We start from the raw sequence: 19,958 nt of genomic DNA, 5'->3' as shown, positions 1-19,958 counted from the left end.
TTTTCAGATATCTGAGGCTTCTGAAGTACGACAGAGAATTTTGCACTGGATTCTATTTTACTGGATGGAATAGTGGATGGATCATTATTTCATATATGTATCTGAGAAAACACTGTCAAGTAACTTTGTCCCAATTTTAAATGACCATTTATTGTAAGATATATCCTGATTTCAGACATGTTAAAAGTATGGATCCATCCACCTTAGGATGGATTCATTCTTCACTGAAAGTAGTATTTTTCTTCAGAGTATTAAGCAGTAAGCACAATAAATGACACATGCAATCAGCATCACACTCTTAATAAGATTTGTATCATCTTTATTTCATTTAGCATTTGCAATGAAAACTGGGCTAGAGGTTACATTTGATTTCTACGAGACATCTTGCGAAAACTTTGCAACTCATAGATTTTCAATTTGGGAATCATCTCATCTCCATTTTTAGAAATCGAAGGTCTGGAGAAGACATCCAGGTTGTGCTGAGAGCCCCAGGGAAGACTTGCAAGGCAGTCATGTTGAGAAGCTACGTATGACTTAAATCTTGCTCTGTGTTTCCTTTGGAGCAATAAAAAGCTGAAATCAGAGCCAGGCGTGGTGGCGCATTCCTTTAATCCCAGACTCGTGAGGCAGAGGCAGGCAGATCTCTGTGAGTTCAAGGCCAGCCTGGTCTACAAAGCGAGTCCATGACAGCCAAGGCTACACAGAGAAACCCTGTCTCGAAAAACCAGGGAAAAAAAAAGCAGAAATCAGTTATTGTCACTGGCATGCTTGACCCAGCTCGATAGAAGCATCTGATTCCTTTTTTTTTTTTTTAAGACAGGGTTTCTCTGTGTAGCCTTAGCTGTCCTGGACTCGCTTTGTAGATCAGGATGGTCTTGAACTCACAGTGATCCATCTGCCTCTGCCTCTGAAGTGCTGGGATTAAAGGCATGTGCCACCACACCTGGCTTAACATCTGATGCTTGCAAAGATGATTTCACAAAAAATACTCCCTGAACACTTGGTAGAAAGTGAGTGGGTGGTCACTGCCGAGAAAGCCCATCTGATATGTTGGAATGCCCACAGCTTCCCAGCCTCCCCCGGATTCATAGGCTTTGCAAGATGGTGACCATAAACATCACCTGATCACCCATCTGTCAACAAGATCTTACTGTATGGGAGCACTTGGTAGTTAATGGATGACTTAGAACCACAGGAAGCCTCTAAACTTTCTAGCTTTCTCTCCAGGTAGACCCAGAAGAGCTTGGATGTTAATAGGTATTGAAAATCTTCACTCTCCAGTTTATTGAATACTTTATTCAGTGAATTTGCTATGTAATTTGTCCTCTCTAAGTATAAAGTCCTTCTGTCCAGGTGTGTCTCGGGGGAGGGGAGGATTGCCTTTATTTACTGCAGAGGAGCTGAAGAGAAAGGCACGTCGGTGGGCTCCATCACAATATCTCTAGACGTATCCCTTACAGATGGCCTCGTGGACCACTCACCACAACCACTTCAAATTTTGTTTGTTTCTTTTTTTTTTTTTTTTTTTTTTTTTAAAGCTCACGTTTAGTCTTTTCCTCAGAGCCTAGAACTAGTGGACAAAGCTTTCTGGTCCTCTCTCTCTTTTTTTCCTCTGTGCTGGCCTTTCAGGGGTAAGGTGGCTAATTTATACATCACAGGAAATAAAACAGCAGTGAAGATGGCTGACCCCAGACACGTGTACAGAACTACTGGCAGATCTGGGTAGTGTCCCTGAAGAATTCCAATCACTGCGGGAATGGCCATGTCTCCCAGAGAAGCACCAATCACAAAGAACGCTGCAGCTTTCCCACTTATGCTGGTGTACTGCTCGACCCAGGAAATGCCGCTCGGAAATGTGGCTGCCATCGAGGCTCCATACACAGAAGTTGCAATCCAGAGACAAAGACGGCTCTTGTCAAAAAGCACCAGAAAGAAAGATGAGGTCAGGCTGCCAATGTTGCTCAACACAATCATGGTTCCAGGCTGTAAAAATGTTGCAAAGAAGATGGCCAGACCCCTGCAGGCTGCAAAGGTGCCCCAGAAGATGGAGTTCAAGCCAGCAGCCTCGCTTTCTTCCATGCCAACATGGGTGGTGGCGAAGGAGAAAACGTAAGAGCCAAATGTTATCTCAGCTCCCACGTAAAAGAAGAAGAAGAGGAAGAGGAGGCAGAGCAGCGCCCTGTGGTATTTAGCCCTTCGAGCTCCCTGCGCAGAGCCTGTGGATTTTTTCTGCCTTGAGCGTTTCTTACAAAACAGACCAAACAGAAACACAGCAACTATTAAAATATAGGTGCCGATGGAGGCATACGCCCACAGCAGGTTCATATTATCGGGAACCGCGAACAGAGAGCCTGTGTCGGCTTCAGAGGATCGGTTCAGCATTGGAGGCTCAAAGTCGGACTCTGTGTGGTTCTGAGCAGATGCTGCTGTACCCCAGGCCAATTTAGCCAGCAGGGGAGCCAGAAAGGCACCCAGGGCGAAACTGAAGTGCAAGGCCTGCATGTGAGGGGCTCCTTTGTCCCCCCAAAGAGCCAAGATGAGGACATTTGCACCTGCCAATGAAACATGGGGAATGATGGTTAAAGTTAAGTTGCCAACTTGGCCAGGGAAAACCCAACTCGTCATTTCTATGATAAAGAGGCTGAGCCTGTGTCACATGGTGGGAATTCTGTGACTTTCCTAGTAACGAGTAACTCAGCACTGGCCCCATGTGGTTCTGATTAAGGGACCGTGCCAGGAACTTCTGTAATATATCAGACTCGTACAGGAAATGTTAGGAGTTGGTGAGCCATTACCCCCTGGAGCCAGGAACGCTAGCAAAGGACTGTTATACACAGTGCCGACAGCACACTGGGGAGCAATACCATAGACCATGGCAAATGTTTGCAGTCCATGTGTTTACTAGGCAAAACTTTATCATCAGATAGAGGCCAGATGACAAAAGCTTTCTGGCAGCCATCTTGAACATTGTGGATGAAATAAATGTAGAACATTCCATCAGGAACCTGAATGCTCTAAGCTTTGCTGTTCCAGCTACAGGAACTCCTCTCAGAATCCTCACAACACCTGCAAGGGGAAAGCCCTAAGTAGCATCAAGCCTTTGGCTATTTTATTTTAACCAAACGAGCGTGTTTGAGATGAGTGTGTCTTGGTAACTTTGCAAAGGAATGAAACCTGAGTTATAAAATATTTCATGATTTATCAGAAGGGGCACTCCAGCAAACATGGAGACCCACAGCCAGACATCACACACACACACACACACACACACACACACACACACACACACACACACACACACATTCCTTGGATAACTCAGCCCTAAACTTGATGCCTCTATCAAATCCCTCCCCTCAGAACTCAGGGACACTGGGAAGAGGAAGTAAAAAGTGTGAAAGCAGAGGAGATGGAGGACACCAAGAAAACAAGGCCCTCTAAAGAAACATAATCAAAGCAGGCATGAACTCAGAGAGACCGAGGCAATATGCACTGGGCTCGAGCAGGTCTTTGCCAGGTCCTTCTCGTATGTATTATGGCTTCCAGATTCGAGTTTTTATGGGACTCCTGAGTGTATGGCTGAGTGGGTCTCTGTTCCTTGTGCCTTCGCTTGGGCTCTTTTCCTTCTGTTTGTTTGTTTTGTCCAATTCTAAAGTGTAGGTTTTTGTTTTATCTTATTTGTATTATTATCCTTTAGAAGCCTTTTCTTTTCCAATGAGAGGCAGAAAGGGAGAGGATCTGGAGAGGAGGCATGGTAGGGAGGGATGGAAGGGAGGGATGGAAGGGAGGGATGGAAGGGAGGGAAGGGAGGAGGGATGGTAAGAGGGATGGTGGGGAGGGATGGAAGGGAGGGATGGAAGGGAGGGATGGTAGGAGGGATGGAAGGGAGGGATGGTAGGAGGGATGGAGGGGAGGGATGGAAGGGAGGGATGGAAGGGAGGGATGGAAGGGAGGGATGGTAGGAGGGATGGAAGGGAGGGATGGTAGGAGGGATGGTGGGGAGGGATGGAAGGGAGGGATGGAAGGGAGGGATGGTAGGAGGGATGGAAGGAGGGATGGTAGGAGGGATGGTAGGAGGGATGGTAGGAGGGATGGTAGGAGGGATGGTAGGAGGGATGGAAGGGAGGGATGGAAGGGAGGGATGGTAGGAGGGATGGAAGGGAGGGAGGGCTTGCTGGAGGAATGGTAGGAGGGATGGTAGGAGGGATGGTAGGAGGGATGGAAGGAGGGATGGAAGGGATGGAGGAGGCAGGAAGGAGGGATGGTAGGAGGGATGGTAGGAGGGATGGAAGGGAGGGATGGAGGGAGGGATGGTAGGAGGGATGGTAGGAGGGATGGAAGGGAGGGATGGAAGGGAGGTGATGGAGGGAGGGATGGAGGGAGGGAGGGTAGGAGGGATGGAAGGGAGGGATGGAAGGGAGGGATGGAAGGGAGGGATGGTAGGAGGGATTGGAAGGGAGGGATGGTAGGGAGGGATGGAAGGGAGGGATGGAAGGGAGGGATGGTAGGAGGGATGGTAGGAGGGATGGAAGGGAGGGCTGGTAGGAGGGCAGGAAGGGAGGGATGGAAGGAGGATGGAAGGGAGGGATGGAAGGGAGGGATGGTAGGAGGGATGGTAGGAGGATGGTAGAGGGATGGTGTGGGGAGGGATGGAAGGGAGGGATGGACGGCAGGGCTGGTAGGAGGGATGGCTGGTAGGCGGGATGGGAGGTTGGGGAGGGTGGCAGGGCGGGATGGAAGGGGGGGTGGTGGGGAAGGAGGATGGGAGTGAAGGTCGGAGGTTGGGAGGGATGGAAGGGAGGGATGGAAGGGAGGGATGGTGGGGAGGGATGGAAGGGAGGGATGGACGGGAGGGATGGTAGGAGGGATGGAAGGGAGGGATGGTAGGAGGGATGTAGGAGGGGAGGGATGGCAGGGAGGGATGGAAGGGAGGGATGGTAGGGAGGGATGGAAGGGAGGGATGGAAGGGAGGGATGGAAGGGAGGGATGGTAAGGAGGGATGGAGGGGAGGGAAGGGAAGGGAGGGATGGAGGGGAGGGATGGTGGGGAGGGATGGAAGGGAGGGATGGTAGGGAGGGATGGAAGGGAGGGATGGAAGGGAGGGATGGAAGGGAGGGATGGTAGGAGGGATGGAAGGGAGGGATGGAAGGGAGGGATGGTAGGGAGGGATGGTAGGGAGGGATGGAAGGGAGGGATGGTAGGAGGGATGGAAGGGAGGGATGGAAAGGAGGGATGGTAGGAGGGATGGAAGGGAGGGATGGATGGGAGGGAAGGTAGGAGGGATGGAAGGGAGGGATGGAAGGGAGGGATGGAAGGGAGGGATGGTAGGAGGGATGGTAGGGAGGGATGGAAGGGAGGGATGGAAGGGAGGGATGGAAGGGAGGGATGGAAGGGAGGGATGGTGGGGAGGGATGGTAGGAGGGATGGAAGGGAGGGATGGAAGGGAGGGATGGTGGGGAGGGATGGTAGGAGGATGGAAGGGAGGGATGGTAGGGAGGGATGGTAGGGAGGGATGGAAGGGAGGGATGGTAGGGAGGGATGGAAGGGAGGGATGGAAGGGAGGGATGGTGGGGAGGGATGGTGGGGAGGGATGGAAGGGAGGGATGGTGGGGAGGGATGGTAGGAGGGATGAAGGGAGGGATGGTGGGAGGGATGGAAGGGAGGGATGGAAGGGAGGGAGGGATGGGGAGGGATGGTAGGAGGGATGGAAGGGAGGGCTGGTAGGGAGGGATGGTAGGGAGGGATGGAAGGGAGGGATGGTAGGGAGGGATGGAAGGGAGGGATGGTAGGAGGGATGGAAAGGGAGGGATGGAAGGGAGGGATTGTAGGGAGGGCTGGGAGGAAGGGATGGTAGGGAGGGATGGAAGGGAGGGATGGTGGGGAGGGATGGTAGGAGGGATGGTAGGGAGGAACTGGGAGGAGCAGAGGGAAGGCAAAGTGTTATCAGGATATATTATATGAGAAAAACAATCTATTTTCAACAAAAGGAAAAAGAAAAAGAACCCCAAGAAAGAACTAGAGAGCAAGAATTGAAGGAAAGACCGCATTGTGTATGGGATTTAGTAGGTTTTCAAATAGATCTTGACATATGGAAAGGCTATACCTTTGGAGACTTAGAACTTCTAAGAGAAGTTAGTAGGAAAGAAAGAGAGTAGCACAGAGCTCATGTTTCTCCTTGCTGAGAAAACAGGGTGTATTTTAACTGTATCTCTCTTCTGTGCTTCCTCAGCTGAATGATGGCTCATGTTGTTTTCAACCATCAATTCCTTTTGCTTTACAATGATAAAGTTTAACCCCCCAAATGAAAGTGTGTTTCACCTGCACTGTCCACCACAGAAGGGGGCCTTTCCCAGCTTAGCTCCTGTAAGTCAGCTGCTACAAGGGTGTCCGTCTGCGCAACCCCGTGACCAAGTCAGAAAGTCTGTGTCATTTCAAAAGCATGCAAGGGGCAGTTGCTACTCTTCACTGCACATTTCTAGTAGAGTTCCCACCCCTAGCGATAACACTGCAGGCTCCACACACCTGTGTCCACGACGCCAACGGAAGCCCCAAAGACAGACATGGTGACAATCAGTAAGACGGCTGTCTTGCAGAAAGGGATGAAATAAAGGCCAACTGTTGTCGCCACCATAGACACGCCTGGGAAGAGAGGGGACAGACTCAGATGTAGGAGCTGGGGATGTAGGAGCAGAAAGCTTGTCTAGCATGTGTGAGCCCCACTGCAAAAATAAACTTTCATATTAAAAAAATGAGAATAAGCTACAAAAAAAACTGTATCCCTTAAGATCATAAAAACCTAAAATAATATAAAAATAAGACTGAATTAACACAATTGCAGCTTCTACAGTGGTTATGTAATAGCATGTGAATTCTGTAAGGCTTTTGTAATGTAAGATATAAATTACTAAACAGCATTATATTATTATTATTAATCATAATAAATTATATAGCAAAGCAAAGTTTAATAGCAAAGGAGACAGGCCAGAAATTATTTACTTATTCATCACATGTAAGAATCTGAGAGAATTTTTAGATGTGGACAAACAATGCTTTATTGTAATAGTTTCTGGTTAAATATTCTTTAATTAGTATTGGGTAGTAAGGAGGGAAATATAAGAAGAGCCAGTTATTTATTCATCAACAATATCATTTCCTTGCTTTGTGTCTTAGTCATCTAAGTGTTTCTTAGTTGTGTCAATTTCTTGGAAAAATTATGCTAAGACCTTTGCCATCTTTTCAGGGTGTGGAAGGGACAGTCCGGGTGTCATCTGTGACACCGGACAACAGGGACAAAAACGTAGTCTACATCATTTCTCTTACAAGCCCCTGCCCCTTCATGTTCAGTCCGGAATCCACAGAGCCTGGCCGGGTTGCAGCAACTCATTCTGACCCTGTGGCCCCAGAAGCCCTGTCTCACCACAGATGAGCAGAGATGCGCGGGCAATCAGTGCGCATGTGCGTGGCGTGGCGCCTAAGTCAAGGGCAGCGTTGCTGGGGGCGCGGTTGCCAACACTCACCCCCTGAGGGCTGCCCAGATTTCCTGGAGGAGGGGGGAGGTCAGTACAGACTCCCTCCCTCTGCCAAGGTAAGATGCCAGGAGAGACCACCCACTTCTGTTGTCAGGCATTCTGTGGGGTGTGATTTCCACACAGAGCCAAGGTGTAAAGTCAGGTGAGGTGCAGAGCAGCAAAGGACAATGTTTGCTCACCCAAGAGGAAGAACTGATTCATGTGGTCAAAGAGAACCCCGCCGATCATGGTGCCGCACAAGAAGCCGGTGGCGCGGCCCACAAATATGAGCGACAAGCTGCTGATGTTTCTGTTCACGTTCGCTGCCAGATCTTGAAACGTGGGTCCCAGGATAGCAACACTCATCCCCTAAAAAATTTAAAAACACGGGAGCTTTTTTAGTTATAATAATTCAAAATCGTGTTTAGAAGAGTGGTAACAGATTGTTCTGCCAAAAAAAGGGATGAAAGGACAGTGGTTGTTTTTAAGTTCCGCAATTTAGACAACTCTACAATGGCAATACAATTAGTGCTAGGGCTTTGTCTGGGCTTTGTCTATGTGCAGCCTTTGATTTTTAAAACATGACTATAGCTATTTTGAGGTAGAGTTTTGTGCAGCCCCCGCTGGCCTCAGACTCGGTGTGTAGCCAAGCATGACCTTGAACTCCTGACCCTTGTTAGTTCTGGGTTTACAGGTACGGCCCTCCATTCCTAATATAAAAATTACATAATTCCTTTTTTTTTTTTTTTACAGATTTTTCCTTAAAGTGTTATTCTATATGTCATAGTCATGAAATAGTTTTGTATGTTCTCAAATGTACTTTATGCAGATGTTAAGAATGAAAGTATTTCCTCACCCTGGCCTAAAGGCGCAGGTCTACAAGCCTAGCAACTCCAGAGGCTGAAACAAGGCGGGAGAGAATTCAGGACCTGCCTGGACTAGCGTGAGTTCAGGTTAGCCTGAGTAATTCAGAGAGACAATGCCTCAAAATTAGGACAACCGGGCTCAGGGGGTAGAGGGCTTGCCTCGCAGTCATGAGAGTAGGAGTTAGAGCTCCAGAATTCGCATGTTAAAAAGCTGGGCCTGGCGGGGCGTGGTGGCGCAGGCCTTTAATCCCAGCACTCGGGAGGCAGAGGCAGGTGGATCTCTGGGTTCGAGGCCAGCCTGGTCTACAAAGTGAGTTCCAGGGCAGCCAAGGCTACCCTGTCTCAATAAAATAAATAAATAAATAAATAAATAAATATTTAAGTAAGTAAGTAAATACAAGATTAAAGAAAAGAAAAACGCTGTGTCTAATAACTCCAGTTTGTAATTCCAGAGCTGGGCTTGCGGGCCAGCCAGCTTCGTTGTTGATTTCCAAGCCAGGTGAGAGATCTCGTCTCAAAATATGGGGTGGACAGAATGTGAGAAAGGAAGGTTAAAAATTCTAATTAATTCATGAGCAGGTTGGAGAGACAGCTCAGAGTCTAAGATTTGCAAAGGCCCCACATTTGGTCCCAGCCCCCACAGAGGGCAGCTCACAGCTGCCTAAAACTCCAGCTCTGGAGGGACTGCACACCTCCAGCTCCCCCAGGCACCTGCGCTCCCTTGCACATGCCCACATGTGCACACACATAGGCACAATTAAAAATAATTTAAAAATTAAAGTTTAATTAATGTATGACATTAAAACTAGTCAAAACAAGAAGAGTACGTGAAGGATACACCGTGCTTTGGTCAGGATAACCTACAAAGCACGCTGGTGCCCTTTTTTTAAGGGAAAAGGGAGATATTTGTTCTACTAAAGCAGCATGATTGGTTCAAAAATAAGAAGAGGAAATGTGGCAAAACTCGAACGGATAAGAACTCTGTGGGAGGTTGCAGACATGCGGCCATATTTGCAGGATTAGAAGGAAGCTACTTACAAAGTTTTCTAAAAACTGAGCATCAGCGTCTGACGTACACTGCAAAACCACAATTTTGTCCTATCTGTTAAAACAGTAAATACAGTTTCCTTAACCTGTCGCCCCCCCCACCCTTTTCCTTTTAATACTAGTGTATTAGCCTTATGCATTACAACCGCCTTCTCCAGGCAGCATGGCTCAGTCTTAATAAGCTATTGTGGAAGGGGTCTGGAGAGATGATGGCTCAGAGGTTAAGAGCACTGTCTGCTCTTCCTGAGTTCAATTCCCGGCAACCACATGGTGGCTCACGACCATCTAGAATGAGATCTGGTGCCCTCTGCTGTCATGCAGGCATATATGCAGGCAGAGCGCTTTATACATAATAAATAAAAATATAGAAGAAAAAAACAATTAAAAAAAGATATTGTGGAGGATTTTATTTTAAATTTGAAGAAGTTGGGCTAGGAAAAAAAAGATTTCCGTTTCCTCCTGCTTTACTGCTAAGATTTTGTTCACAAGAAGAAACCAAGGGCTCTGTAAAAGAGCTAAATTAACCCAATAGTGCACTTACCTCTTTTTTTTTTCTTGCATCTGGCTTTGTAATGCTAATGTCACTTTTATTAAAGGGGGATTGTTGTTTACTATGACCTCTGATCTGATCTTGAATAAGTGCTTTAAACCTTTGAAGTTTTGCTGAAGTTCCCCAAATCAAACCTAATTAAATATATGTTTTTCTGTTAAATTTTAAGTGCATGGGTGTTTTACTTGCTTATATGTCTGTACACCACTTGCATTTCTGGTGCTCTCAGAGGCCAGAAGAGGGTGTTAGGTCCCCTGGAACTGGAGTTACATACATGTAACTATGATGTGTAACATGTATCATAGATGGGGGGGCCGTGTGGATAGTGAAAATCAAATCGAGGCCCTCTGGAAGAGCAGCCAGTGCTCTTAACTGCTGAACCATCTCTCCAGTCTCCAAATACTCTTCTCGACCACAAATTAATTAATTTACAGGTTTTCCAGATAGGTTGTTAGAATAGCTCAAAGAGATAATTTGCTTTGCAAAAATAGATATATTAAATTAATTGGGTTTCTTTGCTATGTTAAATTACATGGGAAACACTGCTAAAAAGTAAGTAATGCTATAATTTTTTTAGTTATTTTTATAGGGATGTGTTATTGCCTCAGCAATTGTGTAAGTCATAAAAACACCAGTTCTGGTAGAGCATCATCGATCTTAATCCTAATTGGTGTCTTTAATTGTTATATACATGAGTTGGGCACAGTGGCCTGTAGTCCTAGCTGACCAGGAGGTTGGCAGGAGGCTCAAGGCCGACCATGAGTTTTGGTCAACTTGGGCAACATGACAGGATCCACCGCATAAAAGCTGCACCTGACAGACATGACCAACTTGCCAAGGGCATCACTGTTCTAACTCTCATCAGGTTTTTGCCTGAGGCCGGTCTTGTTGCTACAGTTGTTTAGGGTGGTACTTTATGAAGCCACTACCAGGCTGGCATTCAAGGACATTCACGGCTCTGTCAAGTACGGGTCTCTGTGACTTTAAGATCGTTCACTGGACTGGGTAGGAATTCTCAGGCTTCTAATGAAGAACCCAGCGGCTCGTAAACATCAAGCTGATGTTTAACCCAGCATCAAGCGCAGTGAGAATTAAGTACCAAGGAAATGACTTGGCAGATTTTCATGCTAAGTAGCCAGTGGTGAAATTATTAAGCTGTGCTGTCTGAATGAGCTCCACAAGATTGATCCAAGTCTAATTACCCACCATAATCTATTTAATGAACAGTTTTAGGCACCTGAAGTGGAAAAGCAAAGCTGGTGTTTAAGGGGATGGAAATCCATTGCCAACCTCCGGCCCAGGGGGGGACTTGGATGGCTGCCTGGGGCTCGCTGAGTCTTTAAAGCTTGCAACAAAAGCTCTGGGCTCCAAGGCTCAGCGTGGAGGAGCTGAGATGACCCAAAACATAAGCACACATCTGTAGATGGTTATGAAAAAAAAAAAAGGCTTCTACCCAGTGCTTGGTTTGTCAAACCCTTAATTTTGGTTGAGATAATAAAGGCCTTTAAGTGATATGATCCCAGAAGCAGCATGCTTTAAACAGTGTGGACGATGTGTTCCCTTGACTCTTAAGAGTGCTTACTCTCCAGTGCAGAGGCTTTTGCCAAACAGAACGTCTGGTGCTATACAGCAGTGATAATTAGGTGCCACGTATACATACATACATACATACATACATACATACATACATACATACACATATACATACACACAGATATATATCTATATATATATCTATATATATCTATATATATCTATATCTGTGATATAAACTTTACTTTTCATAAGCTGGGTATGGTAGTACAGGCCTAGAATCTTAGCGTTTGAGAGATGGAGGTAGGAGGATCAAAAATTCAATATCATTCTTAGCTACAGAGTGAGTTTGAGGCCAGCCTGGGCTACATGAAAACCAGTCTCAAAAAAAAAGTGCCAGGGATGGGGGAGGGGGATGGGTGTGGAATGGATGAGCGCTCCTGTAATCCCAGCACGTGGGGAGGCAGAGGCAGATGAATCTCTGTGAGTTCAAGTCCAGGGCAGCAAAGGCTACACAGAGAAACTCTGTCTTGAAAAGAGCCAAAACCGAAACCCAAATCCAAGCCAAACCAAAAAAGCTTTCCTTGTGGAACATTCACTGCACTGTGGCATTAGGGCGAGCTCCTGAACCAGCTAAATGGCCTCAGGCATGGGTATTACCAGAGCAACAACAACCAAGCCCTTGTGAAAGAATCACTCCGAGGCTGCACCCTAGGGACTGCAAGGATTTAGTGGTTAAGTGCTTGCTGCCTGTGCAGAGGACCTAGGTTCAGTTCCCAGCACCCATATCATATGGCTCATTATCATCTGTAACTCCTGGTCTGGGATCTCTGGCGCCCTCTTCTGGACTCCATGGGCACCTGCACACACCGTGGTGCACACAAACACACACAGGGATGCCCACATAACATAGATAATAATTGTTTTTAAAAGGACTGCACCCCTGGTGATAGAGACTCACAGATCTTACACTCTCACAAACTATACCACGATAAAAGCCCACCACACCCACCAAGACACGCAAGCCAGAATTTCCATGATTTAGAACCTGGAGAGTGGATCTTTTAGACTGGAAGTCACCACTCTTTGTTAGAGAGGACTATTCCAAGCTTTTCTCCGCAGCCAAACTTCCGGGCCTGCAGTTTTGGCTCTGTGTCTCTTGAGTGGAAGGGACTGTCCCTGTCTGCTCAAATTGGGCCTGTGCTGGAGACCTTAAGGAAAAGCTGATCAGAGACATGTCTCTTCAGACATCAGACACCATTATAAATTATAGCTGACTTCCCTAAGATCATCGGTGAGATCTCTGTCATTGCTAAAACCTATCCCCAGCCCCCTTTTTCTCTAATACTTGGTATCCCAGTCCCTCCCATTTCCTTTGAGGGAAATATCTGGGACCATGATGTATTTTTACAGAAAAAAACTAATGCTGTCGCAAACCCTACCAGAGCAACGCTGGGGTTGTGAGCGAGGGGCTCCCAAACCAGGAAACATTACTGTTGCCAATGCTGTTCCATGTTAACAGTGAGTCATTGTCACATGCCGAAGGACAGGCCGGACGGCTCTGCTCCTTGCTTCCTATGCTCCCTGGAAATGATAACATGACCTTTTCAACTATAATAACCTGGTCACCAGGGGAAGTTGAAAACAAGGGGCTGGAGAGAGGGCTGAGCAGTTAAGAGCACTTGCTGAGCCTGACGTGGACCTGGATTCCACGTGGTGGATCACAATATTCTGTAAGCCCAGTTTTTCTGGTCTCTATGGGCATCTGGTATGAATGCGGTGCCCATATATACATGCAAGCAAACATAGACAAAAGGAAATTTAAATAAAAAAATAGAAAACAAGTGATATTTGCAGATGGCACCTGCGTGCACACTCCTAGGAGCTGAGAATTCCCTCTGCATGCTCAAGCAGAAGCCCACTCATGTCAATACAGCACAGTAAGGTCCATTCCGCTAGAAGGCTGTACCCCACAGTGTGCCGAAAGGACCACAGATGTTTGTCACCAGACCTTGATTAGGTCTATAAACTTGCAGATGGCTGAACAAGCCCAACAGGGTTCTGCTCAAACTCTTCCACTACCACGGACTCATCTCCTGGGTCTGTGGAGAGCTTTGCTACCACCTTCAGCCGCTCGCTTGGCGGGATCTTGTAGTTTTTAGCCTGATTATTTTCCACCTTCTGAGTAGGTCTCGTTGAGAGTTCCCAAACCTTCCGCTAATCAGAGGCCAAAGTATGTAAAATTAGCACCTGCCCTGAAGTAGTAAGAATAGGTTAGTTTCCAGGGAAGACGTTTCTAACAGGGTTCCTGGTGTCTGGTCTCTGCAGTCCTGGTTATATGACAGTTGCGACAAACACTTAAGTTGGGGAAAGATGAACTTTACAGTTAATTAGATGCTCCAGGGGTTCAGAGGAGGGAGAAGCTGCTCTGAAGAATGAGTGAGAACATTAGTGTTTCACACACAACCAAGGGAACAAATTCAGTGTTACAGACTTCCTCCCTCTGTGTTGGGGGCTGGGGTATGGTGACAAGGAAACCAGGACGGTGTGTCTAACTCCTTTCCCTCGCTTTCACTGCTGCACAAAGTGCGGCTCTAACTGAAAAGATGCCCTGAGGGGGTGGGGGGTGAAGACACAGGAGGTCCAGTTCTTAGCCCTAGCACCCCTATGATGACCCTGCTGTTTCTCTAGACATGCTCCTGCAAACGTTAAGGAAACTTCCCAGGGAAAGGACCACATGATGTTTTCATGGGAGCACTCCGTTGGTCTGCAGGCAGAGGGCATGGTGGATGTCAAGCTTGCCTTGTCAAGGTTTCAAGTGCTTATATTAAGTGGTTGTCTTAGATCATATGGCTCCAGTTTCCAGACAAACTGAAGAGAAAAAAAACATGGAGACCTCTGGGTCACCAGTGGAGAGCAGCAAGGAACTAATCAGATTCATAAGAGTGACTCCCAGCCAGGTGTGGTGGCACACGCCTTTAATCCCAGCACTCGGGAAACAGAAACAGGTGTATCTCTGTGAGTTCGAGGCCAGCCTGGTCTACAAAGCGAGTCTAGGACAGCCAAGGCTACCCGGAGAAACCCTGTTTAAAAAAAAAAAAAAGACTCCCCTGACTGACTGCTGAGCCTATGGCTCCCTGACTGCTGAGCCTATGGTCCATTCTCTGCCCACTCTACTACTGAGGCTTTTTCCATCCTGGTAAATTGTGTTCCGTCATTGCTATGGATTGCCTACAGCTCACACTGCTTGTGATGAATTTGGAATAAAGGAGTTGTTGAAGGCACACCAAAACTGAATTCTGGTTGTAAAATGTAAAGTTTGTGCGAGATAAAGAAGAACAGAAGTTACATTTTCCCACACATGCTATTGAAGCATTGAAGTTTCAGGATAAGTTACAGCCGCTGTGACAGTCTGACTCTATGGCATAATACAGAAAAGCATTGGTCCTGTGCTAATGGCTTTTTTTTTTTTTTTTTTTTTGAGACAAGGTCTCTCTGTGTAGCCTTGGCTGTCCTGGATTCACTTTGTAGACCAGGCTGGCCTTGAACTCACAGCAATCCACCTGTGAGTGCACCCCCAACCCTGGCAGCTAATGGCTCTTAATTGTATGGTTTTTGCCATGTAAATTAAAGGAATCTGCAATGGCCTCATGTAAGAGATTTCTGATGCTATTTCTAGATGGCTCAGCAGGTAAAGGCACCTGCTGCTAAAACTGACAGCCTGAATTCAGTCTCTGGGAAGAAGTTAATGGACTCCCTGAAGCTGTCCCCTGACTACACGCCATGCTGCAAACACGCCCGCACAAACTAAACTGAAAGACAGTATTCTAAAAGCTAGAATTTCAGATGCCTTTCCAGAGAATTTCCCTGCAGGAATAGTGACATAGGGAATTGGATCCTGTCTCTTAGAACCAATGGAGTGACTGTGGCTTGTTAGTGTAGCATCTTTAGAGCTTTGCTCGGGCACGCGTGGAGGTGAGTGACCCGTACTGCAGGGCGGGTCTTTGCATACTGTGTTCTCCGTTCTTGACTGCTTAGCTTCTAGACAGCCTGCGGTTCAGCAGCAAGGTGCTGGACAGTGCTCCGATGAGCCGCCTGTTGCTGTGGGGGATGAGCAGCCGGCTGGGAGCTCTGGGGATTTTACAAACACGCGGGGCTTTAAAACCGTGGTGCTGAAGCCAAGACCAACAAAGGGGCATCCGAACGGAGGTCAGAACGTCACAGCCATTCTTTAAAAAATGATCCAAAGGGTGGTGTAGGGTGGACCAGTTGGAAACAAAGCACTGGACAGATTTCAGCAGAGCGCCCACGCATAGCTCACTCGCCATGCTTCTGGGGAGGTTCTGAAGAGCTGCAAGCATCCGAATGCCTCAAAGTTAATAGCGTTTGGTTAGCGTGTTAGTTCTCGGTTTGGAGGTTTTTAACTTTGGGGCTGGGTGTGTGGTTCAATGGGTAGTGCTTGCCTAGTTTTCACTGAAGCCTGTGTTCGTCCACAGCACTTCACAAACAGGACATGCGGCACACACCTGCCATCACAGCACTGGGAGCCGAGGTCTGCAGGATCAGGGGTTAAGGTCATTATCAGCTACAGATTGAGGACAGACCAGCCTGGGGAGGAGGAGAAGGGGGGAGGAGGAAAGAGAGAAAGAAAGAAAGAAAGAAAGAAAGAAAGAAAGAAAGAAAGAAAGAATTTTTCTTTTAGCTTTTTATTAAATGCAGGAAACATGATTCATAATTTGTTTAGACTTTTCTTAGTTATCAAGAGATCACGAAGGCACATAAGTAGTCAATTTGTAATATGTTTTTTTCCCTCTTGAAGATAACCTTGAAACTAAGGAATTACCCCTTACAAAATCTTGGAAGATTTTCTAACTGCTAATTCCAAGGAATCAATTGCCTGTTTTTTTTTTTTTTTTAAGATTTGTTTTCTTCCTTAATTATGTGTATGTGTGTGTGCTGTGAAGGTGGGATGTGCTCATAGAGGGCAAAGGCATCAGACCACTCCATAGCTACAGTTATTGCGGTTATAAACAGTCTGACCTGGTTACTAAGAAAAGAACTGAGGTCCTCTGCAGGAGCTGGGCACCATGCTGTCTCTCCAGCAACTAGTCAATGACTTTAAAATGAATGACCCAGTAGTTTTGGCATCTTGCCATGGAAGATAGTAGCATGGCCCATAAGGAAATGTAATATGAGTTGGGTACAGTGCACACACTTGCGATCCCAGCACTCAGGGGCAGAGGCAGGCAGATTGCTGTGAGTTCAAGGCCAGCCTGGTCTACAAAGTGAGTCTAAGCCAAGGCTACACAGAGAAACCCTGTCTCAAAAGGCAAAAAAAAACCACAAAAGTGTAATATGTAGAGTACATTCTGACCTCTTAAAGGTTTAATTCTGTAGCCACATAAAAGTGCTGGGCAACCTTGATGTGGGTGTGGGGGTATGGGGGGGGGGTCAGGGAGTGGAGGTCAGGGGTGGTGGGAACAGTGTAGTTATTTGCAATTAATGCACAGTATTTGAAAGTCTAGTCTGATAAAAAAAATACCACAGTAGTATTGAAATTTGTTAAAACTTAAGTGTTACTTTTTAGCTTGCCATGAATAGTTTTAAAAGTTTCTTTTATAGCCACTCCTAGTGGCGCACGCCTTTAATCCTAGCACTCAGGGAGGCAGAGGCAGTCAGACCTCTGTGAGTTCAAGGCCAGCCTGGTCTACAAAGCGAGTCCAGGACAGCCAGGGCTACACAGAGGAACCCTGTCTTAACACTCTCCCCTCCCCAGTTTCTTTTATGAGGTATTTACACCCTAGTTTAATTTCGTATCTTACTGTGGACTTACAGACGCACTGCAGTCTCCTTGGCCGTGCTGCAGGCTGGTTCTTACTGTTCTGAACTCCAGTGTGCACAGGACTTCAGACTAAATGCAATCTTGGTGAGGCTGTGCTGTCTGCGGACCTTACTATGTTAGTAAGTTTCTTCAGGAAAACAAAGGATGCCTTTCTTGTTTTGTTTTTGAGGTAAAGCCCCATGTAGCCCAGGCTGGCCCAGAACTCCCTATGTTGCTGAATCCCTAACCCTCTGCCTCACTCCCTACAGGTGTGTACCACCACACCAAATTCAGATGCTGCTTTACATCAGGCAATCGTTACAGCCTTAGTCACCACCATACCAACAAAGACCAATAGGGGATTCTATTTTTTTTTTTACCTTGGTCCATTTCAGTTTTCTGTCACTGTCCTCCTAGTGGCCGTCATAACTGACTCCCTGGTACACTGTATCACCTCAGAGCCATGGATAATTTTATATACCCATAGAAACTTGTATAACAAAAACATGAAGCAAACCTAAGGAACTACAGAAACCAACCTGTCCTTGACATATTCAATTCCACAAATGGACCAAAGCAGCCGTTCAAATGGGAATAAAAAGCGCCTAACACTGCTTCTTGGGCTGGGACACTGTAACCCACCAGCACATGTCAACAAACTGCAAACTGAGAGAAGATTGTGGAAAAAAGGGACCGAGCACTCGGTTCACCGGACTGCCATGGCCCAGGACCAGGCAACGGTGGTGAATGAGCTACAATAAAAATGCTCCTCCTGCCTTGCCTTCCTTGTTCTGTCTATAGACACTGACGCCGATGTTCCTGCCACACTACTTTGTGTAAAGAGCAAAAATGAACCTTCCCAGCTTTGTCTTTTTAATAGGTGCAGTAAGACCTAAAGGCTGAAAAGCCGGCTTTTAGAGTAAATTCCTTGGACCCATAAATAAAAGTTTTCAATTCACTTACATTTCAAGAACTACTGATTGTAATTGCACCACTCTGCTTCAAAGGCAAGTGTGCACCGGGCGGCATTGGTCCAGGACTAAATACCAGAATGAGCACAGGTGCACAGCAAGTAGCTCCCAGGAGCAGAGTAAAAACACTTCCAGTCTTCAAAGGCCTCACATCCCAGCCCAGTGAGTGCTCAGTAAGCACCTGCAGTGATTTCGTTATCCACCCCATCAGTACAGTATAAGAAATGATTGTGGCTCCGTCTAACGCAGAGTGAATGACCCTCTCCAGGGGACCCCCACTCCCAACTCCTCTGGATCACAACCACGAAGTGCTGGGGGATGGGGTGGTTTGCCACAGATACTGAATTGCGGGAAAGCTCAAGGTTTTGCAAAAAGCACTTAATAGCCTTGCGCTTTCCTCCGTGAAAATGACTTATGCAACAGAGGCGTTGATTTGAAGAGGGTGGCGGGCAGAGTAAGCGGTGTTCTTGGCCTCACCTGCTGTATGGTCCAGAAAAGTGCTCTCTCCCCCCCCCCCTGTCTCTCCCCCCACCCCCGTCTCTCTCTGTCTGTCTCTCTGTCTGTCTGTCTGTCTGTCTGTCTGTCTCTCTCTCTCTCTCTCTCTCTCTCTCTCTCTCTCTCTCTCTCTCTCTCTCTCTCTCTCGTCATTATTTCCCTACCTGTAAAATCAAGCAGTTGACATAATTTAGTCAAGCCACCAGAAAGAGAAAGTTCCCCTTCCCCCAAGTAGATTTCTCTGTGTAATAGTTAAGACGCAGTGGGCTCTAAACTGTCTCCCTAGTTCTAAGGGGGATCCTACAATGTCAGGCTGAAGGGGGGGGGCATGTTAGGCAAAAATCAACCGTGTTCTTGACAGTGAATCTCCATGATTAGAATTGTGCCAGTGTGTTAGCTGATGAAACCGAAGCCCCGGCGGCGGACTAACTAAAGTGCCCAAGATCACACAGAACATGCGGGCAGCGCAAGCAGCCAAGGTGACGGTCCAGCTGGAAAAGGGTTAGGTCCCCTGCTGGAGGCTGGCGCCCAGCCTGGGAGGGGTGCAGCCTCAGCTCTCACCAGCCCTAGGAAGGCGGCGTACAGGACAGCGGTGGAGAACCAGCGCAGCATGTTCCCGGCCGGGCCGCTCCGCTGGGAGGCCACCGTGGCCGGCTCGCTCTCCGCCGGGGTCTTCGCCTGGTGGAGCCGCTGTGCAGCAGCCACCGGCTCGGTACCCCCGATCTTCAAGTCCAACTCCAGCTTGGCGGCTGCAGAGAGCTCTTGGTGAGGATGGACCCTCCGGGGCTCTGAGCTTCAGCTCCTCCAGGCTCCGAGGTCTGTCCTGGTATCACCTGTCTCCGTGGACCGTCCTGAATCAAGGCCTCGGGCGGCTGGACTTCGACCTTGGCCACAGCGGGCCGCTGAGAATGCTCACTCTCCATCTTGCGGAGTCGCTTGACTCGAGTGACGGAATCAGGCCTCTGGCCAACCAAGAGCGAGAGCCAAACCGGAAGTCACGGTGGTTGCCTAGGAAACCGAGCTCAACGAGTGCTCCTGCAGCCTGGCAACAGCCTCTAGAACGGGTGTGCTGCTAATGCTCGAGAGAACAGGCTAGCACCGGCTGGAAGGTCGTCCTTACACGCGCGCCCACCCCTGTCCTGCGTCCACACCTCAGCTTTCCTGGCTGTA

At 47.5% G+C, this 19,958-nt stretch overlaps 1 protein-coding gene across 1 annotated transcript; it reads right to left on the bottom strand.

Moving 5' to 3' along the window:
- Positions 1-302: 302 nt before the first annotated feature.
- On the bottom strand, positions 303-19,653 carry LOC311593683 (sodium-dependent glucose transporter 1A). Its single transcript, XM_084775111.1, has 4 exons — positions 19,350-19,653; positions 7,706-7,874; positions 6,520-6,636; positions 303-2,552 (listed from the first exon to the last, which is right to left on the bottom strand). Exons 1-4 carry the CDS (start codon positions 19,398-19,400, stop codon positions 1,558-1,560), a joined length of 1,332 nt encoding a protein of 443 aa, XP_084631237.1. The 5' UTR covers positions 19,401-19,653; the 3' UTR covers positions 303-1,557.
- Between the last annotated feature and the right edge of the window lie 305 nt (positions 19,654-19,958).

Source organism: Acomys minous (assembly GCF_964271855.1).
Source record: "Acomys minous genome assembly, chromosome: 3".
NCBI lineage: Eukaryota > Metazoa > Chordata > Mammalia > Rodentia > Muridae > Acomys > Acomys minous.
This window is presented reverse-complemented; position numbering and strand designations above follow the sequence as displayed.